General features: G+C 44.7%; 1 protein-coding gene across 2 annotated transcripts in view; it reads left to right on the top strand.

The window, feature by feature from the left end:
• Window positions 1–26,347, top strand: part of ABCA13 (ATP binding cassette subfamily A member 13) — a 379,106-nt gene extending 352,759 nt beyond the window's left edge. For both annotated transcript variants that reach the window (XM_043873351.1, XM_043873352.1), the window contains 3 exons: window positions 22,178–22,283; window positions 23,532–23,669; window positions 24,481–26,347. In XM_043873351.1, coding sequence (XP_043729286.1) covers window positions 22,178–22,283; window positions 23,532–23,669; window positions 24,481–24,573 — 337 coding nt within the window. In that variant the 3' untranslated portion in view covers window positions 24,574–26,347. The remainder of the gene's footprint in view (window positions 1–22,177; window positions 22,284–23,531; window positions 23,670–24,480) is intronic.
• The last annotated feature ends 817 nt before the right edge of the window (window positions 26,348–27,164 follow it).

Below are 27,164 nucleotides of genomic sequence, written 5' to 3'. Positions count from 1 at the left end.
AAGGCATGCCACATTTTATTGTGTTTTACTCGACTGCGCTTCACAGATGCAGTGTTTTTTTCAAGTTGAAGGTTTGTGGCCGCCCTGCACCGAATAAGTCAGTTCGTACCATTTTCCCAACAGCATTTGCTCACTTTCTGTCTCTGTGTCACATTTTGGTAATTCTTGCAGTATTTCAGACCCTCCACTAGCAAAAAGATTATGAATCACTGAAGGCTCAGATGATAGCATTTTTTTTTTTTTAGCAACAATCTTTTTTAAAATTCAAGATATGTACATTTTTGGGCTTCCCTAGTGGCTCAGACAGTAAAGCCTGCCTGCAGTGCGGAAGACTCATGTTTGATCCCTGGGTCGGGAAGTTCCCCTGGAGAAGGAAATGGTGACCCACTCCAGTATTTTTGCTTGGAAAATCCCATGGATGAAGGAGCCTAGCAGGCTGCAGTCCGTGGGGTCGCAAGGAGTCAGATACAACTGAACGACTTCACATCACATGTACATTTTTAGACAGTGCTGTTGTACACTTAATAGACTACAGTATAGCATAATTTTATATGCACTGAGAAGCCCCCCAAATCATGTAACCCCTGTAATTGTGGTATTTGCTGGATTGTAGTGGCCTAAACCAAACATGCAGTGTCTCTAAGGTCTGCCTGTCATTTCTTTTAAATGTGTTGTTTAATCTGTCCCTTTTGACCTAGAGTAATTTATCCATGTATTTTGATAAATCTCTTTTCATTTATTCAGTACTTTTAAAGTTGGAATCCCCTAGCGGAGATTTGTTAAATTTGTAATATATTAGGTCGAAATATTTTTATTTTATGGAGGAAATAACAATGAATGCTTGGATTGAGATGCTGAGGTGGGAAGTGGACCGCTGTTTTCCCGTGGCTCAGAGTTGGGGGACCGCTTGTCCGCCATGCTCACTCTCACTTCAGGTCAATCCCTCATCAGATAGCCTGCTGGAAACTGCTCTCAGAATGTGCTCTGCTCACCTTTAATAAGGATCATCAAAAGAAAATAATATTTCACGCTCCCTCACCTTTATGAATGCCCACATGAAGTTTTACAGCCCTTGCCTGATTGTTGGGTGATGTATGTCCGAGTTTGGCTACTTGCCTTTCAAGAGGTTTCCTGACGTCGCTGGGAATGGCAGTGAGAAGTCCCTGGGAGGGCGTCCTCTTCCCGCTCCAGTCTGTGCTCTCAGCGGCCGCTGAGGTTTAGGTCTGATAACAGGTGATGTGTCGCTCAGACGGTAAAGAATCTGTCTGCATTGCGGGAGACCTGGGGTCACCCCCTGTGTTGGGAGGATCCCCTGGAGAAGGCAGTGGCAGCCCACTCCAGTATCCTTGCCTGGAGAATTCCATGCCCAGAGCCGCCTGGTGGGCTGCGGTCCACAGGGTCACAGAGAGCGAGACACAGCTGGGCAGCTAGCACTTCCACTTTCAACGCGTAACAGGGTTGAGAACAGATCGCCAGTAAGTGTGAGCAGTACAGTTTTGTTAGGAGAGATAGTTTGTGGGTTATTGACTGGAACCTTGAACTTAACAGATTCCAAAAATGATTTGTGAAGTTGGTGTTTTCTTGTGACAAACCGAGTGTATGTGTTTCCATGATATTGAGAAAAAGAATCCAGGGTCCATCGTAAAACGGGATGCTGGGCTGCTCAACCTGGGGTCACCCGTGTGGTGCTGCTCCTCTCCTCCAGGTGTGCGGGCTTCGGGAGACAGCTCGGGGAAGACGGTGCCCCCCAGAACCTCAGAGCCATCACGTCGTGTCTGAGCCTGGGGGCGGGACCGGGTCCAGGTCTTCCCTCTGCCTCGCTTCCTGGATGACACTGCCTCTTCTTGGGTGGTTTCCATGGACACACCGTTCTTGCTGCTCTGATTCTTTTTTTTTTAATTAATTTTTTTATTGAAGAATAATTGCTTTACAGAATTTTGTTCTTTTCTGTCAAACCTCAACATGGATCAGCCACAGGTTATACATATATCCCTGCCCTTTTGAACTTCCCTCCCATCTCCCCCCCATCCCACCCCTCTAGGCTGACACAGAGCCCCTGTTTGAGTTTCCTGAGCCTCACAGCAAATTCCCATTGGCTATCTATTTTACATGTGGTGATGTAAGTTTCCATGGTACTCTTTCCATACATCTCACCCTCTCCTCCCCCTCCCCATGTCCACAAGTCTATTCTCTATGTCTGTTTCTCCATTGCTGCCCTGCAAATAAGTTCTTTGGTACCATCGTTCTAGATTCTGTATATATGCATTAGTATATGATATTTATCTTTCTCTTTCTGACCTACTTCACTCTGTATATATAATAGGCTTTGGGTTAATCCACCTCATTATAACTGACTCAAATGCATTCCTTTTTATGGCTGAGTAATATTCCATTGTGTATAATGTGTCACAACTTCTTTATTCATTCATCTGTCGATGGATATCTAGGTTGCTTCCATGTTCTAGCTGTTGTAAATAGTGCTGCAATGAACAATTGGATACATGTGTCTTTTTCAATTTTGGTTTCCTCAGGGTGTATAACTAGGAGTGGGATTGCTGGGTCATGTGGTAGTTTTATTCCTAGTTTTTTAAGGAACCTCCATACCATCTTCCACAGTGGATATGTCAATTTACATTTCCACCAACAGTGCAGGAGGGTTCCCGTTTCTCCACACCATCTCCAGTATGTATTGTTTGTAGACTTTTTGATGATGGCCATTTTGACCGGTATGAGGTGATATCTCATTGTAGTTTTGATTTGCATTTTTCTAATAATGAGTGATGATGAGCATCTTTTCATGTGTGTGTTAGCCATCTCTATGTCTTCTTAGGAGAAATGTCTGTTTAGGTCTTTATCCCACTGTTTGATCGGATTGTTTGTTTTTCTTGGTATTGAGTTGTATGAGCTGCTTGTATATTCTGGAAATGAATCCTTTGTCACTTGTTTCATTTGCTATTATTTTCTCCCATTCTGAGGGCTGTCTCTTCACCTTGCTTATAGTTTCCTTTGCTGTGCAAAAGCTTTTAAGTTTAATCAGGTCCCACTTGTTTACTTTTGTTTTTATTTCCATTACTCTAGGAGGTGGGTCTTAGAGGATCTTGCTTTGATTTATGTCATCGAGTGTTCTGCCTATGTTTTCCTCTAAGATTTCTATAGTTTCTGGTCTTACATTTATGTGTTTAATCCATTTTGAGTTTATCTTTGTGTGTGGTGTTAGGTCTGATTCCTTTCTTTTTAAAAGAGTTTATTTACTTTTAATTGGAGGATAATTCCTTTACAATACTGTGTCGGTTTCTCCACCTTTGCTCATTTAAATTTCTTTCCTGGACCCAAAGGGGCAGACCCCAAGAGCCCCCCAATCAGAGAGCGTTCCTCCAGAGGACAAGCCCTCCCCAAGTCCTTTTTGAGCATCAGAGCCCAGCATCCTGCTGCACGCCCATCCTGCCACCTCCTCCATCCCTCCTGTTTTAAATGCATTCGTCAAAATGCGAGTAGTCATGAGGCCAGCAGGCTCGGGATGATTGGACTGAGGGGTTTGTCACCGCTCCTGAGCGGAGGTGTGCAGCTCGAACTCAGTGGGGAGGCACCAGGTCGGCCCGATGGAGTCTCTCCCTTTGGGTGCCCATCAGTCTGGGGAGTGGAGCTCATGGTGCCTGGGGCATCCATAGGCCTGGTAGGTGGGCATCTCAGGAGAGGTAGCAACCACGGGTCCAGGAGAGGAGACCGCTCTGGTTGGAGGTCATAGAGAAGTCTCTGAGTACATGTAAAAGTACCAGGGGGAGACTGTTTAAAGGGCATTGGATTCTTGATTGCATAAGAAACACATCTCTACAAATTCTGGATGTGAGAACATGTAAGAGGGATGAATGTACACCAGCCAAAGAATGCTTTGATTTAATGTTGAAATTTAAGGGAATCATTTGCCTTAGTGAAATCAGCCCTGGGAATAGCTGATTTTTAAATATTGCTGGAAAAAGACCCTGATGCTGGGAAGGATTGAGGGCAGGAGGAGAAGGGGATGACAGGATGAGATAGTTGGATGGTGTCACTGACTCAATGGACGTGAGATTGAGCAAACTCAGGGAGATAGTGAAGGACAGAGAAGCCTGGCGTGCTGCAGTCCGTGGGGTCGCAAAGAGCCAACTGCAGCTGAGCAACTGAACAATAAATGTGGCTGAACAACCACAGGTTTTCTGGTCTTATCTTGGGTTTCACAGATGTGCATTCTTTTCATTTTGGGGTGGATCACTCTTTCAGTGGAGCCTATCCTGCGTCTTGTTCGGCAGCACCTCCAGCCTGGGGATGACAGCACATCATGTCCCCAGAAACGGCTCTGGTCCCGAAGCACCATCTCACCCGCACTTTCCCCTGTGTCTTCAGGCAGTCAGAGATGGCTGGACACGGGGGCAGAACTGAGGTTGGAACTCAGATTCCTCAAGACAGGTCAGGCCGTAGCCCTGCCCTTTCCCTGACCTCCAAGGTGTGGCTCTGAGTCAGCTAGAGGAGGGGCCGTGAGCGTGATGGGCTGGGAACAGGCCTGGTGAGGGGCCAGCTCCATAATACTAGGGGATGATTCTTCCCACAGGCTGATCCTCTGGGCCCTGGGTGATCTCATTTTGCAGAAGTTCCAGGATCTAGTGAGAAGAACATCTTCCTCTCCTTCCAGCCTCAGTCTGGTCCAGCTTGGATGTGAGAAATGGTACCTGGGTACCAGCAGGCCTGGAGGGCACTGTGAAGATGGCAGGTTGGGGTCCCCCACGTCCTCTGAACACCCCTCCTGTTCCTCCCTCGTTGTCTCCTGCTTGCTTGGACACCTTGCAGCCGTGACTGCGCCCCCACTGAGCTGCCCGAGCCGTCCTTCCTCCTGGGTGGGGAGGGGCCTCTGGCCTCTCCGAGGCTCAGCACTTCCGTGCCTTGTCTGTCTGCAGCTACTGCCTGTCTCTCCTTTGGCAGGGGCTGCGTCCTCCCTGCCAGGAGATCAGTCTGTGCCAGACCCACCTGTCGCTCCTGCAGAACACTGCCTGGGTCCTTTGTCTGCCAGCATCGCCCTGGGCTCAGCATCCGCGCCGTCTCAGGGATGGAACCTGGGGGCAGGGAGAGCCAGTCCTGGACGCCTCGGCCCAGGGAACCCAACAGAGCCACTTCAGAGATGCGCACGTGGTCCTGAGATGTTCAGGCTTTGATTCCCAGGAGACCTCATGTTGCCAGACTCTAAATTCACTCCTTTATTAATAATTGGACATCCTATTTTGTCTCAAGTTCCAGGCCTTCTTTTTATAACTTTTTTAAGGTACCTTAAGTCATATTTCTAAACAACTAAACATTGTGTTTAACCTTAGAGCTGGCGTTCTAATTTGTTTTTAAATGTTCTTTGTGTTCGCAAACAAAGAACGAACCAAGTTCAAGTCTGATCATCGCTAGGTTTCTCTTCCTGGGACTTACCCAGGCTCTGGCTCTGCTGGTCCCGGCTTCAGCCAGCATTGCATCCTTAACCTGCCTGTTGTGGAGACAGGAGGATTTGGCAAAAAGTGGGAACTGGTGGGCCAGGAGGACAGACAGGGTCTGTGAACTGACTTTCTGAGGTGTGGTCTCTCTGGGAGGGTGGCGCTCTGGCCCCGCCCCCATCTCTACCCCATCCCTGTGCCTCCCCACACCCGGGCCCTGCAGCCTCTGCTTCAGACTGGAGTGTGTCCCTGTCCCCATCCAGCCGCAGGGCTCTTGCCGTCTCTGAGCTCCTCTCAGATCCCTCCTCAGTCTCGTCTGCACTCCCTGCCTCTCTGTGCCCAGCCAGACCACCTTGCAGACATCATCACTCCTCCCCCGGCCTCCGGGGTGGTCCTGCCTGTGCTCACTGGCCGTGGGGCTTGGACACCACTTTCCTTTGTCCTCTGTTTCCAGTCAGAGCAGGAGAGTTCCTGGCGCCCCTGGAGGACCCCTTCAGGCTCAGGAAACTTGGGAACATGTCCCTCATCCTTTGGCCTTTTCCTTTTGAAAGTGAAAGTTGCTCAGTCATGTCTGGCTTTTGCAACCCCATGGACTATACAGTCCAAGGAATTCTCCAGGCCAGAATACTGGAGTGGGTAGCTGTTCCCTTCTCCAGGGGATCTTCCCAACCCAGGAATTGAACTGGGGTCTCCTGCAACACTGCAGGAGGATTCTTGACCAGCTGAGCTCCATGGGAAGCCCGTGGCTAAAGAAGTCACCTTCTCTGAAATGTATAGAGCATGACAATAGCCCACAGTCCCAGACCAGCACTCCTCGGCTTCCGGGCCCTTCCAGGGAGTCACGCCCATTGTCCTTTCTCACTTCCCCAGCCTCTGGGTCAGCCCTTCTAAGTCCCAAATTGCCTTTGTTACCTGATGGCCATTGATCACCCATTTTCATCCCTGCTAAGTACTGACTAAGTACTGTGTGTAGATCATCTAGCTTGCTAGGTAGTAATACCAAGAGATGACACATGTAGAGTGCATTCCAGACGCTGGTCCTAAGTGTGTGTGCACGTGTGTGTGTGTGTGTGTGTGTGTGTGTGTGTGAGTCACTCAGTCGTGTTTGACTCTGCGATCCCACGAACTGTAGCTCACCAGGCTCCTCTGTCCATGGAATTCTCCAGGCAAGAATACTGCAGTGGGTTGCTATTCCTTTCTTCAGGGGTTTTATGTATATCAGGTAACTCATTCCTCGTGACCACGATGACCAACCCAGGAGCCGACCTTATGGCCTCTCTGCTTTTACAGGTACAGAAAATACGACTGGGAAGTTTGGGAGTCTCTGTAGGTCACTGGTTAGTAGATGGAAGAGCTGGATTTGAGCCCAGGCTCTTGGCCTGTGCTTTGTCCTGCGTGGCATGTTCTCAGGACCGTCCCCATCTAACAAGGGCAGAGAGTGAGCCAGGGTGAGGTCGGGGCTCACCTGTGGTCCGTCTGACTGCTGCGCCCCCGGATGGTCAGCTTGCACCAGGCTGCCTTCCCGCTGGCTGCAACCTAGGGCTGTACAGATGTGAATGGCTGCAGACTCTTGCTGGGTCTTCAGCCACATCTGTCCTGACAGCTTGCCCCTGTTGGCCTTCCTCTTGGTGTGTTTCTGCATGTTCTGATTGTCACTGAGACTCTGACCCCCCACTTAACGTGTGCGTTCTGATTTCTAGGTCTGAAAGATGCTTCAGTGGGGTCTCACTAAATATTTATTCAACATTCTTCTCTTCCTATGTCCCTATTTTTGAGGAAGAAAATTACTTCTTTATCAAGTGTATTTCTTTTATCCATTTGATACTGACATGATCTCACCTTGAGACCTTTCTCCAGTGGTTTTCTCCTTCTGCTTCTGGATCTTTCACGTTTTCTTTTGTATCGTTGTGAGATACACTTCTCTATTAGTAACAGAACATCAGACACATTGAGGAATATTTATTAGGCATATTCATTTTTATATGTGGTAAAAACCCAGAAGCAACTGGTTTTTGGCACTTGTCACTTGGCTTGAGTCTTCACAATTTGCTTGGTCCCCAGAATAGCTGCTGTGGCTCCACCCACCCGTCACATCCGTGTTCTAGACAAGAATCAAGAAGAAGGAGGGAAAGGCAAAAGCGGCACGTGCCACCGTCCCCTCTTAAAGCAGGCTTTTCCAAGTCCCACCCGGCGACTTGCACTTATATTATTGGTTACTCTGGCTACTTGAAAGGCTAAGAAATACAGACCTGAGCTAGGGGCTTCCCCAGTGAAGCAGAGTTGATTTCTGTTACGAGGAAGACAAGGGAGGTAGCCGCAGTGGTTCTCTGCAGCTTCACGGTCTGATAGGGCTGTGCCCTGAGTTGAGAGTGGCTGTCAGTTTCGGCGGGCTGTGATCTGTGGCTTCTGGTCAAGACTGATGTGTAGTATGGAATATACGTCCGTACGTTGTGTGCACATGTGTATGTCTGTGTAAAGGAAAGCTGGACGCGGTGGTGGCTGCCTGGTAATGGGGGATGACTGACACCGACCTCTGGGACACTGGTGCCTCGTCCCAGGGAGTGAGGGATGCCGGTCGTAATAGAGCACATCCTGAGTCTGGGCAGCTGCCTTATCACCCGCAGGCTGTGGGCACATTCATGACCCACCAGGGAGGGACCTGTAACAGCCGTGCATCACACCCCTCTGCTTTCCCTCCCTTGGGACTGGCTTAAGCAGGAGAGTTAAGTCCGAAGGTGAAAAGCAGTCCTCCCAGGAAGGAAAAATAAGTCACATTTCTGAAGCACAGAGTTTATGATTTGAAGTCTGCTGGGCCAGTTTCAGTGGAGAGGGAAGATGGAGCTGTTTATGTATACACAAAATAAAACTTTACGTGATTTAAAGAGACTCCTTAAGATGACGAGAATTTTCATTTCCTTGAGTTGTCTGACATGCAAATTTTAGGAACCGAAAAAGAAAATGGAACAAACCTCAAAGAATGTGCCCAGCAGTCATTTATATCGCTGTTTTACTTAAAATATAAAGAATGTGGTTGCTCAGTCGTGTCCAGCTCTTTGTGACCCCATGGACTATACAGTCCATGGAATTCTCCAGGCCAGAATACTGGAGTGGGTAGCCTTTCCCTTCTCCAGGGGATCTTCCTAACCCAGGGATCAAATCCAGGTCTCCTGCATTGCAGGTGGATTCTTTACCAACTGAGCTACAAGGTAAGCCCAAAATATAAAGAATAATCTGGAGGATTTCTCCATTAATTTTCCACCAAGAGACAAGAGGAGGTACAATGATGTCTCACTTCTCAAACTGTGACTTTCTGGGCATCTGCAAATTAACATATCACCTTATGTGACACCATATGCTTAAGCATGACAACTTCAATTTATTACTTCTACAAAACATTACCATATATGTAAAAGCCTAGACTAAGATTATATCACCTGATGATAAACTGGCTCATTTAAAAATGAAATATCTGATAATTCTGTGTGTTTATATCATCTTCACAAATGAGAAGGCACTTTGTACATGGGCGCATAGAATGACTTCTGCCATGGCACGGAGCTTTTGAATCATAAATTCTATTGGTCTGCATTTTGCTTGTTTAGAAGCATTTCACCACTTCTAAAAACGGTGCATTCATTCTCTTCACTCGAAGTGGTTCTTTTGAGAGAAAGGACTGAGCTCTCCTCAGCGTATGTGCACTTTGCAGAGGCAAGTAGTTCATTATCCTGTTTGCTTTGAAGACACCTGTTTGCGTGAACATACTCAGTGTTGCTCCAGGGCTTCTGATCTAGGTGTTCCTCTCCCGCTGGGCTTCTTGGCAATATCCCTCGTCCTGGGCATTCAGCTCATGAGCGATGTCATCCAGAGTGTCACTTCAGCAGAGGGAGCACCGTGGTGCTTGATTTCCTCATGAATTTTCTTTAGAACAATTGGACTGCTGCTTGTCTTGTGAAGATGTGTAACGGAACTGATGGGAGATTTTTTCCTGGAGTCAGACTCACACCGTGATTCCTTTTCATTCCTGCACATTTGTTGAGGGCCTGTGTCAGGACCCCAACTTGAGCCTGGTCCCTTATGTCAGCAAGTCTGGTGTCAGATGGACACACATACAAAGAAATGTAAATGCAACACAGTGTGGTAATTTGGTGAACAAAATGCTGTATGATACAACTGTTATAAGGTGCAACCCAAATAAAGAATTACATAAGATACCATAAGTGCTACTCATGGTAAGGCTTAGGAGGAGACAGCCCAGTGTTTTAGGTGGGTTGTTTTAGATGGATTGCCTGGGTGGCTTCCTGGATAAGGAGGTAATTAAACCAGGTGTGTTCATGGGAGGTGAATCAACTGTGTGAGCTCTTCTGGTGGTGGGAGAGTCCTGGAGATGAGTAACTCAAATCACATTTGAGAAGAGCTGGACTGTCACACAGGTGCGGGGTGAATAATGGGGGCATCCACTTGGAGACAGTGTTTGGGGTTAAACCAAGGGAGGTTTAAATTCTGGGGTGGAAAATTAGGGAACAAAGGGAAGCAATAAGAAACAGGAGCAGAAATGGTCAATTAAAAGGCGACTTTTGTTCTTTATCTGGAAGTTAATTAAGATGAACTGGAGTCAGCTGGGAACAGGGCAGTTGGGGAAGAAAGCATTGGTGGGGAGGTTTGGCAGAAGAATAATAGAGCTTTACAGCCAGCTGGTCTGAGGCAGTAGGAGAGAAGGAGCTGTCATGTCACCAGCCTTGGGATCTGAGAGGTGGAAAATGGTGATGTCAGGGGAGAAACACAAGTCAGGATGGGCTGAGAGGGAGGAGCTAGGAGCATGTTCTCTGTGAGCCTGAGGACTGCCCAGAGGTTCATACGGAAGAAAGGATGCTGTGTTCTGCCCTGATGCTTTTAGTTGTGGCAGGAGACAGGGAGAGAAGCCTTCAGTGATGGTGATCGTCGACTCTCTCGGGAGACAGACGGGGAGTAGCTGGATTCATGCCACCTTCATGTCACTTTTGTGAATGTGGATATGGGTCGGAGCTCTCATCCATGTGCTTACCTTTACCGAAACATGATTGAACTTGGGCCATTTGCCAAGTGCTTCTTGTGCATCATCTCATTTAATAGCCTGAATAGCTGTGATTTACCCACTTCACCATAAAGCAGCTCAGACCTAGACAAGTTCAGCAGTTGGCTCAGAACACAGAGTTACAACTGGGAGAACCAGCTTTAGAACTCAATTCTCAACTCCTAAGATCCTCATAATACGGCTGTCTCCCCAACTCACCTTACCCCAAACTGATGATGTGACAGAGCTCTGCTGCTGGGAGCTCTTGGGGGCATCTGTGATGACAGCTGGGAGCTTCCTCTGTAGAACTTTGTTCTCTTGCCTCTGCGGAGAGAACAGACTCCCCTCATTTTGAAACATGGGCTGACTCCTCTTTGAACGCTAGTATGGCTGGATGAGACAGCAGACGTTACAGTCAGACTTGGAACATCACTTCTAGGGCTTTGAAAAAGTTATTTAGACCCAGAGGAATTGGGTGGAGAGGGAGATGGGAGGGGGGATCGGGATGGGGAATAAGTGTAAATCTAAGGCTGATTCATATCAATGTATGACAAAACCCACTGAAATGTTGTGAAGTAATTAGCCTCCAACTAATAAAAAAATTTAAAAAAAAAATTTCTGAAAGCTTGTTTTTTTCTCTTAATGGGGACAATCATACATATTTTGTGGTAGTGTGGAAAGAAGTAGCTGGATACAGTGATCATATTTCTCTCTGAGGGCTAGGACGAGACATCCTCTTTCCCTGAGATGAAATCGTGGTTTATTTCCTCAGTTCTTTTCTCAAAAGTTACTCTCCAGTGGGATCTCCTGTATCTAGTCCGCCTATTCAGAGAAGCACAAGAGCCCCTGGATGTTAGCTAGCAACACAGCCACTTGGAAATAAGAATATATTTTCCAGCTGTCACTATCTGTACATGTGGGCAAAGAGATGATAGAAGAGGTACTAGCAACTTCAAGGATGTGAATTTGTAGGGAAGGATGTGCACTTTTTCTGCCTCTTCCTTCCTTCCTTCTGATGTGAATGCAGATGTGATGGTTAGAGATGAAGCAGCCATCTTGGGCCATGAGGCAACTTCAGCAGTGGAGACCTGTGAGCAGAGCAATACAACAGAATGGGCCAAAGAAAGGCCTTACTCTTCTGTGGTTGCCTGACCTCAGATTTTAGACTTGCTAATATCCTGCTTCTTTGGGTTTTCTGCCACTCATTTATGAATCTAAACAGACTAGTACGCTCTGACATATAAAACACAACGTTAGTGTTTTTGACTATTTTCAACTTCTTCCCCATAGAATGTATCTCACGTTTGCTCCCTCCGATTGCCCTCAGGGCATTCAGGCCCGGTCCTTACCCCGAGCAATGCCGCGTGCTCCTCTCGGTTCCGCCCCCACTTGCTGGTGGCGGATGCGAGTGTCTGGGGTACTTTTCTGCTGGGAGTTGCTTTTAGGCATGTAATCTGTGGGTTTTATTTATTTTTTCTCCCAGTTAGGTTGCCCTCCGAGATTCAAAAACTTCCCCCAGACCTGCCAGTGAGAGGGTTTCTTGGTGTTTGGAAACTTCCTCTATTAAGACTCCCTTCCTGGGACGGATCTCCGTCCCTAACTCTATTGTCTCTCTTTTATCTTTTATATTTTGTCCTACCTCCTTTTGAACATGATGGGCTGCTTTTCTGGGTACCTGATGTCCTCTGCTAGTGATCAGAAGTTGTTTTGTGGAGTTTGTTCAGCGTTCAAATGTTTTTTCGATGAATTTGTAGGGGAGAAAGTGGTCTCCCTGTCCTATTCCTCCGCCATCTTCCCAATAGAATGTAAATCCTTTGACAGTAGACCTTTGTTTTTGTTCATTACTGTATCTCTGACATTTGGGACAGTGCATGACATATGCTTATGGTACTTGTTGAACAAATAAATAGATGAGTGAATGAATGCAAACTCTATAGTGCATGGGAGACCTTTGCTAAATGATATCTTCTTCCAGGCTGCTTTGATTGGACTTTAAAAGAGCAGTCAGATGAGACTGTGGGAGAATTTAGGCTCTGCTCAGCTTAATGAAGAATGACTAATAACAACAATCAACCCCTTTGATAAAGATTTCTATTCCAATCCCACTGATCTCTGGACGGGATGAAGCCTGCTTTCTCCCAGAACCTTCTGCATTGTTCATCCTTCATTGACTGAGTTTAGAAGCAGGCTCTGTCTTACTCAGTGTCTCCACCAACAGGAACCATCAGGTGTGTGATTCGGGTCTAATTGCTGCTCAGTCTTGGCAGTGTTTTCCTGTCACTTCCCTGCAGGGTAGCCAGACTCAGGACTGACGTAGCCTGACCTGCCAAGAACTAATGTGCACATAGACAGCAAAAATGTGCCACTCCAAAGCTCAGTGGGCATGGCGGGATGGTGAATTCTGATTGTCCATGCAGCTTGATAAGCACAGGAAGACCCAGACTAGCCAAAGAAATGGATTCCTCTTAGCCCAAGACTTTGCTTCCCTGGTGGCTCAGATGGTAAAGAACTTGCCTGCAATGCAAGAGACCTGGGTTTGATCCCTGGGCTTGGAAGATCCTTTGGAGGAGGGCATGGCAACCCACTCCAGTGTTCTCTCCTGGAGAATCCCATGAAGAGAGGAGCCTGGCGGGCTGCAGTCCATGGGGTCACAGAGAGGCGGACATGGCTGAGTGATGAAGCACAGCACAGTAAGGAGGTCAGCTGAGTGCGGTAAACTGCAAACTAGGTCGGAACTATATTTCAGGTTTCAAATAATTCAGAATTAAAATTTGGGAAGTTTATTTACTCTGGGTTCAGTTAGCCTAAAATTTAGGTGTGTGTGTATATGTATCTCTGTGTGTATGTGCGTGTACGTGTTTCTGTGTGTGAGTGTACATGTGTGTCTGTATGTGTGTGTATGTGCGTATGTAAGTGTGTGTGTGTGTATGTGTGTGCATTCAAAGAAAATGCATGAAGCCACAACACTTCAAAGTTTTCATAGTTGAGAAGCATTTTGCAAATTTGATTTGGGGCTCTCTTTTATTAAAAGCATTAAAAAAAACTTTTGCATGAGTTAGCTTTTGTTATAAACAGCTGCAAAGTGAAGTTTATGAGATGCAGTGGCTGATAGGATTTTCATTGATCCTCCAGCAGCTGCAGATGGGCTGGTCTGGATGGTTCAAGGGGGCTGGCTGTCCCATCTGTAACTCATCCTCCTTCCAGAATCAGTGTCTGAGCATTTTCCAGACAGGCAAATGTCTAGCAAGCACAAGTACGATTCAAGCCTGAGGTCACATCACGCCTGCCAAACCATGTCACACGGCTGTTAAGAAGAGTAGGAGGACAGTCTCACCTCTCAAGGCAAGAACACACAGGGTGATATGGCCAAGGGCGTCACATTGGAGCCATGCTTCCCCAGTGGCCCAGATGGTAAAGAAACTGCCTGCAATGCGGGAGACCCGGATTTGGTCCTGATCCCTGTGTGGGAAAGATCCCCTGGAGAAGGGAATGGCAGCCTGCTCCAGCATTCTTGCCTGGAGAATTCCATGGACAGAGTCACTTGGTGGGCTACAGTCCATGGCGTCACAAAGAGTCGGACACAACTGAGTGACTCACACTTTTACAATCTATTACGGTCCCAACCACTTGTCATTGATTTTTTTAAAACAGTGGCCATCCTTTCTTTGTCTTTTAACAGATTAATTGAAATATACTTTACATGTCATACAACTCTCTTGCTTAAAGTGTATAATTCAGTGCTTTTCAGCATATTCACAATTATGTGCAACCTTCTCCGCAGTCAATTTTAGAGCATTTTCATCATCTCAAAAAGAAACCTTGTCCCTTTAGCTATCAATTTTCTTTTCATTCTAGTTCTAACCTCCACTGATCTGTTTTCTGTCTCTATAAAGTTGTCTCTTATTGACCTATAAATGGAATTACATAATATATGGTCTTCTTTGACCAGTGGCTTTCACTCATTACAGAGTAATATTTTGAGGTTCATTCATGTTATCAGTACTTCATTTCTTTTTATGGCCAAATAACATATAGCACTTCTGTTTGTTCATCGTTAGTGGGCTTTTGGGTTATGTCCACCTTTTGGCTATTATACATTCTGTTGCTACAAACAATCAGCTAGGAGGTTTCATAGGGACATATCTTTTATTTCTTTGGGTATATACCTTTGAGGAAAACTGCTAGGTCATATAGTAAAGTGAAAGGGAAAGTCACTCAGTTGTGTCTGACTCTTTGTGACCCCTTGGACTGTACAGTCCGTGGAATTCTCCAGGCCAGAATACTGGGGTGGGTGGCTGTTTCCTTCCAGGGGATCTTCCCAACCCAGGGATCAAACCCAGGTCTCCTGCATTGCAGGCGGATTCTTTACCAGCTGAGCCTCCAGGAAAGCAGGTCATATTGTAACTCTGTGCTTAAACATGAAAGGAGCTGTCAGTTTGTTTTCCAAACTGGCTGTTCCATTTTATATTCCCGTCAGCCCTGAATGAAGTTTCTAATTGCTCTGCACCCTGGCCACCCCTTTTTATTATCTGAATTTTTATTCTGGCCATCCCAGTGGAGAGTCGTATCGTGTTGTGGTTTTGATTTCTCCATGTCCTCGTTGCCCACTTGCCTGTCTGCTGTGGGGAAATGTCTGTTCGTGTCTTTTGCCCACTTAAACAGTATTAGGTTGTCTTTTCATTGTTGAAAGGGTTGCGCATTCTAGGCACAAGTCCCTTTCCAGATAGGTGGCTCGCAAACACTGCCTCCTTTTTACATGTATGTTAACTGGAGTTTGACTGCTTATGATGCTGTATTAGTTTCTGTGTACAGCAGTGAGTCAGCTGCTGTACACAGAGGGGGGTACATACACCCCCTCCGGCCGGGGCTCCCCTCCACGTCCTCCCGCCCTTCTCGGCCGCCACAGAGCCCCGGGCGGGGCGTTCTGTGCCAGCAGCGGCCTTCACTAGCTGGCGGTTTACATGTCGCGGGCTATACGTGTCAGTGCCGCTCTCTCAACTGGTGGGTTTGCTTTTCCGTCTTCTTGATAACACCTTTAGAAGCACAGATGTCTTTAATTTTGATAAAGCCCAACTTAGCCAGTTTTTTCTTTTGTTTTTCATGTTTTTTTGTCATATCTGAGAATCCATTGTGAAATCAGAGAGAGTGAAGATTTATCACTATGTATGATTCAAGAGTTTTGTATTTTTATACACCTACATTTTAGATATTTGATCCATTTTGCATAAACTGTATGTGTTAACTGTTGGTATTGCTGTGTATCCAGACCAATTTGATGAAAAGACTATTCTTCTCATTGAATGGTTCTGACCACCTTGTTATAGATCGGTTGACCATAGGCCCACAGGCTTATTTCTGGACCCAATTACTGTTCATTGGTCCACATATCTATCCTGATGCTAACACCAAACTGTCTTGATTATTGTTGCTTTTGGGTACATTTTGAAATTAGTATTAGTCCTTCAGCTTTCTTCCTCTTTTTAAGATTGTTTTAGCTAGTCTAGGTTCACTGCAATTCAATGTGAGTTTTAGAATCAATTTCTGATTTCTGGAGAGAATTGAACAGGGATTCTAATAGAGATTGTGTTGTTGACTCTTTAGATCAATTTGAAGAGTGTTGTTATTTTAACAATGTTACATCTTCTGAGTCATGAACAAGATGTGCTTTTGTGCTAATTTAAATGTTCTTTAATTTCTTTTAACAATATTTTCTAGTTATAATATAAAATAGGCATTTTGCACTTCTTTTGTTAAATTTAATCTTAAGTGTTTCATTTTGATGATATTGTAAGTGGAATTTAAAAAAAAAATGTTCATTTCCTGGTTGTTCATTGCAAGTATGTAGAAATATAATTCATTTCTGGGCATTGATCTTGTATCTTGTAACCTTGCTGAACTCATTTATGGATTCTTTAGGCATTTCTATGTACACGTTCATGCCTTTTATAAATATAATTTTACTTTTTCCTTTTCAATAGGGATGTCTTTTGTTTGTTTTTCTTACAAATTTCTACCCTAGGTAGAAATTTCCCTTTTTTTCCTATGTCGTTGAGTGCTTTTTATCATAAAAATGTGCTGGGTTTTGCCAGGTGTTTTCTCTGCATCTACTGAGATGATTATGTTATGTATTATATTAGCTGATTTTCAAATGTGCAACCAACTGTACATCCCTAGGATAAATGCCACTGATCATGGAATATACTTATTTTTTTATGTTGTCATATTCAACTTGGTAGTATTTTTTTTCCCAATTATTTTTATTAGTTGGAGGCTAATTACTTCGCAACATTGCAGTGGGTTTTGTCATACACTGACATGAATCAGCCATGGAGTTACATGTATTCCCCATCCCGATCCCCCCTCCCACCTCCCCCCCCACCTGATTCCCCTGGGTCCTCCCAGTGCACCTGGCCCGAGCACCTGTCTCATGCATCCCACCTGGGCCGGTGGTCTGTTTCAACAACTTGGTAGTATTTTGTTGAGCATTTTCGTGCCCACGTTTGTAACAGATGTTCCTATGTAGTTTCTGTTTATTCTTCTCTTCTAATGCTTTTATCTAGTTTGGTATCATGGTAATATTGGCCTCATAAAGTCAGTTGTTCTTCCTCTTCTATATCTTAGAAGAATCTGTTATCCCAATTAGCACTTTCTTTTTTAAAAGTCACCTGGGTTTATTTACTTATTTATTTATGACTGCACGGGGTCCTCATTGCTTTGTGTGGGCTTCCTCCGGTTGCAGTGAGTGGGGGCCCCTCTTTGTAGCAGAGCATGGGCTTCTCGTTACAGCGGCCTCTCTCATTGCAGAACATGGGCTTCAGGCACATGGGTCACAGTAGTTGCAGTGTGCGGGCTCTGGAGTGCAGGCTTACTGGTTGTGGTGCACAGGCTTATTTCATCTGAGGCATGTGGAATTTTCCCAGACCAGGGATCACACCCACGTGCCCAGCATTGGCAGGAAGACTCTTATCCACCATGTCACCAGGAAAGTCTCCAAAATCACCTAGTTTTTAATTCACGTTTGGAGGATTCCAGAGTAGTACTTGGAAAATATTTACAGTCTTGATCACTCATTTTCACAACCCGTACATCACTGCGGCCTTCCCTAACCGTGAGAACCTTGGGACGTTCTGCCCGGCTTCATAGCAGTGAGGGTCCTGAGGGCCTGCCCCGGGGCCTTGTGAGTTCCCGGTGTGTCATCACGTTGTCACGCGCCCTGCTGTGTGTGCCCACGTTGTCACGCGCCCCGCTGTGTGTGCATCTGCAGGGCCCCTGAGCGCTTGCCGCCACCCTTGGGAGCAGGTCAGCTCGGCCGTGTACCCTCTCATCGTTCGCCCCGAACACATCAGGCTCCAGTGTGCTGTGAACTTAGTCACTTCCCTGATGTTGTTGGTCATGGAGCTGAGGGCAGGGTGGGTGCAGGGCAGCACAGAGCTTCCCGTTTGCCTGGCCCCATCCTGCACCCTCTATTTCTCACTCTCCACATTCCTCTGGCAGGCAGCATGCATCTACCCTGGTGTCCAGAAGTAATGTTTCAGCCACATTCAGGCCCCAGAGACTTTCGCCCTGAATCTGGCTTCTCGAAGCATTTTCTCAACAAGGGGAGGGAGTCTGCCTCTTAATTCCTCCCTGCTAAGAAAATCATTCATTTTTCTCATTATTCCGTTATTGTTTTAAAGGCTGTATTACATAGGATCTGACTGGAGTCCACAGAGATTATTTGGGAACTCTCTAAAACGAAATTCAGAAGAACTTTAATCACATCTTCTAAGAGGACCATCCACCTTACATCCCAGGAGTTTCAAATTCCAGCCAAATAGCATCAAGTGCATTTGCTTGTGGGCCTGGAACAGAGCACTTCCTGCTGCCAGGAAGGGCTTTATGAAGCTGTGATCTTTGTCCAGAGGGCAGCTGAGTGGGGTACAGGCTCTGAGGGTCCCCATTTTCATGATGCTGTTTCCCTCCTGGGGTCTCATGCATAAGTTCTATGGCCATCTCCTCAGGCAGCACTCATCAGGTTGGGCAGTAAATTGCCCTGGCCGTTTTCCATGGGGCGTTTGCTTAATTATGTAGAGAGGCTCAGAGGGAAAAGTCAGGAGGAGAGTGTTTACCTTAATCCCATCTGCCTCTGCAGGCGACCCTGGTGTGAGCACAGCTTGGCAGCTGAGACTGTCTGCAGGCTGATCTCCAGAATTTGTCTTGTTATGAAGTCTGATGTAGCAGGACATCCATCCAACTGCTAGAAACTTCTATATTTCCTAAAGACCCTTCTCTACTTGTGCTGACATTACCCAGGATGGACAGACATTAAAACCACAAAAATGCCATTCTCTTTGATGACCAAGCTTCTTTCTTAAATGAACTTTTATTGCAGTATAGTTGCTTTTTAGGACTTCCCAGGTGGGTCAGTGGTAGAGAATCTACCTGGCAATGTAGGAGACATGGCTTCGATCTCTGGGTAAGGAAGCTTCCCTGGAGGAGGGCATGGCAACCCCCTCTAGTATTCATGCCCTGGAAATCCCATGGACAGAGGAGATTAGTGGGCTACAATCCATGGGGTCACAAAGAGTCAGACACAGCAGAGCATGCACGCATGCACAAAGCTGCTTTTCAATGTTGTGTTAGTTTCTACTGTATAGCAAGGTGAATCAGCTCTAAACGTCCCCTCTGTTTTGGATTTCCTTCCCGTTTACGTCCCCACAAAGCACTGAGTAGAGTTCCCTGTTACACGTTACGTTCTCATTCAGCTCAGTTCAGTCACTCTGTTGTGTCCGACTCTTTGAGACCACGTGAACTGCAGCAGGCTTCCCTGTCCTTCCCCATCCATCATCAACTCCCAGAGCTTGCTTAAACTCTTGTCCATCAAGTCAGTGACGCCATCCAACCATCTCATCCTCTGTTGTCCCCTTCTCCTCCTCCCTTTAATCTTTCCCAGCATCAGGGTCTTTTCCAATGAGTGAGTTCTTCGCATCAGGTGGCCAAAGTATTGGAGTTTCAGCTTCAGCATCAGTCCGCCAATAAATATTCCGGACTGATTTCCTTTAGGATTAACTGGTTGGATCTCCTTGCAGTCCAAGGGACTCTCAAGAGTCTTTTCCAACACCACAGTTCAAAAGCATCAATTCTTTGGCGCTTAGCTTTCTTTATGGTCCAGTCTGACATCCATACATGACTACTGGAAAAACCATAGCTTTGACTAGATGTACCTCTGTTGGCAAAGTAATGTCTCTGCCTTTTAATATGCTGTCTAGGTTGGTCATAGTTTTTTTCCCAAGGAACAAGCGTTTTTTGATTTCATGGCTGCAATCACCATCTGCTGTGATTCTGGAGCCCAGAAAAATAAAGTCTCTCTCTTTCCGTTGTTTCCCCGTCTATTTGCCATGAAGTTATGGGGCCAGATGCCATGATCTTAGTTTTCTGAATGTTGAGTTTTAAGTCAGCTTTTTCACTCTCCTCTTTAACTTTCATCAAGAGGCTCTTTAGTTCCTGTTCGCTTTCTGCCATAAGGGTGGTGTCATCTGCATATCTGAGGTTATTGATATTTCTCCCGGCAATCTTGATTCCAGCTTGTGCTTCTTCCAGCCCAGCGTTTCTCATGATGTACTCTGCATATAGGTTAAATAAGCAGGGTGACAATATACAGCCTTGACGTACTCCTTTCCCAGTTAGGAACCAGTCCATTGTTCCATGTCCGGTTCTAACTGTTGCTTCTTGACCTGCATACAGATTTCTCAGGAGGCTTGATGTGAGAGCATTACTATTAGGGATGCTATGGGGGACTTCCCTGGTGGTTCAGTGCTTAAGAATCGCCTGCCAGTGCACGCAACTTGGGTTTGAGCCCTGATGGGGGAACTAAGAGCCCACATGCCATGGGCAAAGTGACGACTCAGAAAATAGTCACAACCTGGAAGCAGACTGAAAGTAGAGATGTTTTATTTGGTGGGAAAATCTTAGGACTTCAAGCCCCAGAGACAGTATCCCAAGTAGCCCTGAGCGGTAGGTCAGTTTATATAGAAGTTTGCAACAAAGGGGGCAGGCAGTCTGAGCATCAAATATTATTGTTAACTAAGGAAAATTGGATATCAAGTTTAGGAATTTAGTATTCTTCTATGTATGGGAAGATGCAGGAGTCTGGGGTTATTGAAGTCATTCCTTTTGCATGCATCTCAGCTATCTAAGGCCAAGCATTGTGTATTTTTACAGAGGTATTCCTTTCTTTCTTGAATTCCCTTAGGGCTCACCCTGGGGTAGATTTATAATCACTGATGACTGGACATCCTTAAGTTGTTGCGTAGGGAGTGGCACCCTTGTTGTCTTCACGGCTCAGAAATTCACATTTGGAGGTCAGGAATCGTGGATAGCTTTGACATTCTTGTTTGTTTATATGGCAGGAGATATATTTCACAAAAGCCCGCATGCTGCAACTAAATAAATATTTTTTTTTTTAAATGAATGCCATGAGTGTGAGTGATTTGCCAAGGCTCCTCCAGAAGCTGAATATAACTGATGAGAATCCATCACTCAGTCACTCCCTCCTTATTTCCTCACTGGCTTTTACAGTATACGTGTGTACATTTCTTATTCCACTAGTCCATTGCTACCCCCCTGTTTTACTGTTTATTGCATATGTTACACTGAACATTTATGGTACCTAAATGCTGAGTCTCAAGAGTGATTGAGTGCTTCTTACAGGCATTTTCAGTGGCAGGTCTTTACGTAATCGCCAGCTTTGCAAATGATGTGGATGTGATCGGTTATCTCCAAATGTGAGAGGGATGAGTGAGTTTATACACAAATGACTCCTTCGCTACTTTGAAAGCTTTTAGAATGGAAAATGCACGAATCGAATAAATCCTTCATGGAATTTAGATCATTGGCATAAGTGTAGGTTATAGGCAGAAGTGAGAAAGTAAGAATAATGTAAATTAGATACTCACATCATAATTTGATAATCTGCAAAGATTCTCTCAATTATTGAAGATGCTGTGATTGTATCATTTTCTGTCTGCATGTCTTATCAAGTATTCTAGAGAGATCCTGAGGAGTTTGCAACCTATTTCAGAAACATTTTCTCTTTGGTTTTTTTTTTTTTTTTCCTTCACTATTTGAGCTTGTGTGTGGTATGAGCATCACCTCAGGTGTTGTTGCTCAGACCCCAGCAGACCTCCATTCACAGCTCTGTGACGTCAGGGCCTTGCCACCTGCAGTTTCTGGGCCCTTGGGGTTGACGAACAGTTGAGGGAATTGTTTTTCATGATAAGCAAGTGTCTGTCTTAATCCCATAATTAGTCCCTGTTACCTTCCGTTTCTCCAGCCACTTGGGCATCAGTGCAGTCTTTGACACCGGATGGTCTCAGGGTTCATTTCCAAGTCAGCTCTGGCTTCTTAACTTAGCACTTTGTCTTCACAGCTTGCATTTTCACCCTCCCTTTTGTATTGAACCAGGTGTTGATTCTAAGATTTGCTAATTTTTCAAACAGATAAATCAATCTGTGTCAATGAGTCACAGCAAACTACATAACTGAATTATTATTAATTCTTGAATATTCTGTTTTTGAGAACATATAACCTTCCAACAATTTGGAATAGTTCCTTACTTTTGCTGTCTTCCTGTGAAAATGGACTTAGAGTTTATCCATCTTAGATCTATATAATAGTAACCTTATTTTTTAAATTCAACTCTCAGGTTTGGTGATGTTTATACAGTCAAGGTTTGGCTCCACAAGGAAGTAGATCAACACAGTGCTGTTTCTGACTGCTTGAAGCTCTATTTTCCAGGAATCCAGTTTAAGGTAGTGCTAATATTGTACATTACTTCATTTTGAGCTAAAAACCTCTCACAAATGCCCTTGTCTTTCCCCTATTTTAAGCCTATGTTTCAAAGACACTGCCTACTGTTGTGAGCTCATTGCAAAGTACAGGCCATGCCTCTTCCCCCAAAACAGCAGGGGCTGTCTGTGGATGTCACCTGACCTCTCTGAAGGATGGCAAGCCTCTGGTCCCATAATGAGGTCTCCCAGTGCAGCTATTTCTTACTCATCTTCCCTTTCCTGTGGGCACAACTTCATCACATAGTTCATTTTCTTTAGGAGGGAAGATACACAAGTGAGGTTCTTCCATACATTTACTAGGGGGTTTGTAGCTTCTGTGGTTTCAGCATTAATTCACAAAAACGGCCCTGGGCTTGAGGTCACAACCCTCCACACACTTGATGCAAAGTGTGGTCCCCGACCCAGTGGGTGTTCCTCACCTGGGAGTGGGTGAGATGCGTAGCATCTCCATCCCCAGCATCCTAACCCCAGACCTGTGTGTTACCAAGGGGACCAAGCAACCCCCGTGTGCAGGAACCTCTGAGAGGCACCATTTGCAGTTCACTTGGATGATCCCAGGATTCCAGCTTGTCATAGCTTCTAATAGATGTCATCCTTAAAGGAGCGATTGCTTGTCTATTTCATCTACAGCCATTGGGTAAAATCCTACCCAGCAAGAGGCATACTGTCTGGGTTACAGGGGTCCACGTTCAAGGCATTCTACCCCATGAAACTACTACTGGGTTCTCCACATGCCCCCATGAAAATGAGGCTCAGAGAGTTAAGCATCTTCCCAGGAGTCGCTCAGCCGATGGTGAGGATGGCAGATGCTCTGGTATGAGGTTCGAGGGTCTCCGTGCATCTATCCCTGTGATACCACGTCCACCTCCCTCTCCCTAGCTGTCAATGGGTGTCTTCTTTCCCCGAGAAAGGGTTTCCCAGGCTTGTGGCACAGTAGGGACAGAAATGGGCAGAGCAGCACCACCGCTGGGGGACACCTCTTGTCATATATGCCTCGTGGTAAAGCTTAGCCCATGAGCATTCTTGGAAGGCTCACAAAACTGACCTCTGACTTTAGCTGGTGTCTAAGGGTTTGAAAAGAGTTTGAAAAGGGTTTGAAAAGGCTGTGCTTTGAAAAGAGATAATTTATTTGGCAATTAACTATAGTGTGGTCAGATTTAATGATTCTTAATCCTGTGATTCAATGTTGTTGTTTTTTTTTTCTTTCAGGGACAGCGCCTTAATTTGTTGGAATATCACATGCCAAAAAGACAGGCGTGCTTAGCCAACCTGTTCAGAGTTCTAGAAGACAATAAAAGCTTCCTGAATATCAGACATTACTCCATCAACCAAACCACTCTGGAGCAGGTATAGTACCTTGAAGGAGACACCGGGTTGTTTTTCTTGAGGCCTGCCCGAGCTGATTTATAAAAGGGTCAGGTTACTTCTCGAGGTCACCGTTTCTTTTATTAATCACCTTCTGAGTTTGTAAAGGGGTCTGTTTATTGTGTGCTCTCCACTCAAGGTGAGTATTCAACATTCAGGGTTTCCGTCTGCTCCTAGGTTGTTCAATAAGCAGGTCAGGCTGTCATCCACTGCGTCTCCAGTTATTCCCCACCCCCACCAGTAACTGGGCTTCCCAGGTGGCGCTAGCAGTAAAGAACCCTCCTGCCAATGCAGGAGACGTAAGAGTCGTGGGTCAGGAGAATCCCCTGGAGGAGGACATGGCAGCCCACTCCAGTATTCTTGCCTGGAGGAACCCCTGGATGGAGGAGCCTGCTGGGCTACAGTCCACAGGGTTGCAAAGAGTCAGACATGACTGAAGTGACTTAGCACCCACGCACACCACTAATAATTAAAGGGGCTTCACTGTGAGCTGACTTTAGGAAGAAACATGCTTGGTTCCCTAAGAGTCCTGGCAGGTGAAATTAGATTATAGGTCAATCTAAAATCGTGCTTAAGGCATCGAGAATTTCCTGGCAATTTATTGTGTCTGGAAATGTTTATCATTCCTGAAGTTCGAACCTACATGTTGAAGGTGGTTGGGAAGGATTGGTGTGAATGAATGGTTGTGATTCTTAGGAAAATTTGAGCAGGGCTTAGAGAAGATGTTCCTTGTATGAGAACAAAGAGTTGAGGGTTCCTCGAAGTTAGCAATTGTGTTCATCATTTCTTTCAGATATTTGTTAATTTTGCGACTGAGCAGTGGCAAACTCCATCGCCTTCTTATCTGTCCGCCGAGTGTGATCAACCACGGCACCTGCCTGTCTAAGCACTAAGAAGATGTTTTTCAGAGAAATAAAACCTCGTCTTTTGTTTTAATTAAGTTCAAAGATCAAAGAAGCAAGTGGGCCGCAGAGAAGTTGGAAGACACGGGTGGCAGTCCAGTCTCATTCTCTCCTTCATATTCTGTTTTGAAGCTCTTTGTTAGTTAATAATGAACACGATGAAAGGTCATGCTTTTCTGCAGACTTTTGGACAGTTTCTCTGATTTAGTTACTCTTTTTGCCAAGCCGAGGTGGCTTCCTGGGACACAGGAAGGAACTGACATGCCTTCAGGAGCTAGAAAGGCTGTCAGAGGTTGTCTGGGTCAAACATTCCATTTTAGTTTTAAAGAAACTGAGGCCCCCAAGGTTAAAGACTTTCTTACCTTATATAACCATAGAAAATAACACCCAGGATTGTTTCCTATTTTTGTAATCTGTTTACTAGGTTATCTTTGTTGTTGTTCAGTCGCTCAGTCATGTCTGACTCTCTGCGACCCCTTTGACTGTGGTCCACCAGGCTCCTCTGTCCATGGAATTTCCCAGACAAGAATACTAGAGTAAGTTGCCATTTCCTTCTCCAGGGGAGTTATCTTTATATGTGTCTAAGTAAAAATTCAATGATTTAAATGCACCCTTTCCATAACCCTGGATGACATTATATGGTATGAGATGAAAGCATACCATTTCTTCCTTGTAAAAGAGTCTTTTTAAAAATAGGAATTAAAGAAATTTTTAGTTAGTTTTGCTTTATCAAAATTAAGTAAATTGAACCAGGGACTCTGTGTCATTTACAAAAAATTTGACCAGAATTTCACAGATTATAAATTTAGGGAAATATAGAAAGAATTGTGATATAGACATATTTTCCTTTTATTAATTTGAATTAGTTATTATTGTTCTTAAAGCTGTTTTAAGTCAGTGGTTTTCAGAGTGTGCTGGTGCCCATAACAGCTGCACCAGCATCTCCTGGGAGCTTGGTAGAAATGCAGGTTTTCGGCCCCCACCCCAGAATCTAAAACTGTGGGGTGGGGGCCCTGCAGTCTCGGTTTAAACAAGTCCCCTGGGTTTCTGAAGCACTTTTCAGTTTTAAAATCAATGATCTAAGAAATACCTAGGTACCTTCTAATTATAGAAGCAAAATTAGCACCATATGTAGGAAACACTGATTTTTAGACAAGTTTTATATTTCTAAAATTATGTCATTCTTGGAATTATTGTCCTCAGAGTATTCTCAGATACAAAGTGCTCAAGTGTGGCTCTAAAAGGCTGTGTAAACTTGAATAAAATCGCCATGTCTGCTCCTCAAAAGAGTTTCTAGTCAGACACTTCTGAGTTGAAAGTTTTCTCAACCTTCATTGAATAACATTTTTCTAAAATAGAGGACTGCACTGACTTTATTTTAAAATTTAATTTTATCCAATTAAGTTATTGAATAATAGTAGCTTGTGATCAAAGCAAAACACTTTCTTGTGGTATTTCTTTGCTGAAGCAAGATTTCATTAAAATATAATCTTTCCTGACTATAACTCTATACTAGAGATTTTTTAAATGGTAAGGATTAAGCCAATCATGAGTTATTTTGGTGGAATGGTTTTGATTCACTTTGTATCACTTGAATTATGCTTTCTTGAAGAAGTTATAATTCGGGGTTTTATGATTTTCCCCAAATTCTCACATTGTCTCCTTGTCAAAATGGAAGATGTAATCTTTTGTTGTTGTTGAATCAGTAGATAAAATCTGTGAATAATGAACATGTTTATACTGCTGTGAATAAATGAGATGTGCTTTAATTTAACTTGATTCTTGGAATGTAATTGTGTTTCCACCAGTATATTTCCTTGCATCTTTAGGAATTGAATTTAATTTTGGTAAGCAGGAAATGAAACTACTAGATCTTTTAAAGCTTGGAAAGGTTAAAATTTCATTGAGTGTTACTCTGCTACAATCTGCTCTTAGGGATTGTTTTCTAGGCTTTGAGATGCTGTATTCTTGAAGTTTATGCTTCAAGGTGTACCTCTGAACAATACACAGGAAGGCAAAGAGAAACTCTACGTGCTAACATGCCATATCCCAGAGGACTGGACACAAAAGGTCAAAGCTTATGTTAATGTTGAAAATGTCATTGCATTCATAAGTCATGCAGATATGTTATGCCTTTGGAATCGAACATTTGTCTTAAGACCTTTGGGCTTAAGGTCACACAACTGAGACTTTTAAACAAACTCCCATCTTTTGAAAGCATTATGAGTGGAGTACTTTGTAAGGCAGACACAACTATGATGATTCCCCTTCCACTGATCTGGCTTTTATTATATGGTGTATCTTTACCCAGATGTTTAAACAGAGGATGTATTAAGACCCTCATGAAAAATCAAGAGTGTAAAAAGCAAACAAGAAGTATATTTTTGGAATAGTAAAGAGTAAGAGCCTTAAACTTACACTTAGTTTGGTTTAGTGGATATTAAATTAAAAAGTGGAGCTAGAGCAAACTCCAGGAGATAGTGAAGAACAGGGAAGCATGGCACGCTGAAGTCTGTGGGGTTACAAAGAGTTGGACATGACTTAGTGACTGAACAGCAATAATATTATCCCTCCA

Source organism: Cervus elaphus, chromosome 18 (assembly GCF_910594005.1).
Source record: "Cervus elaphus chromosome 18, mCerEla1.1, whole genome shotgun sequence".
Classification (NCBI taxonomy): domain Eukaryota; kingdom Metazoa; phylum Chordata; class Mammalia; order Artiodactyla; family Cervidae; genus Cervus; species Cervus elaphus.
The sequence above is the reverse complement of the archived record's forward strand: the minus strand, read 5'-3'. Positions and strand labels throughout refer to the sequence as shown.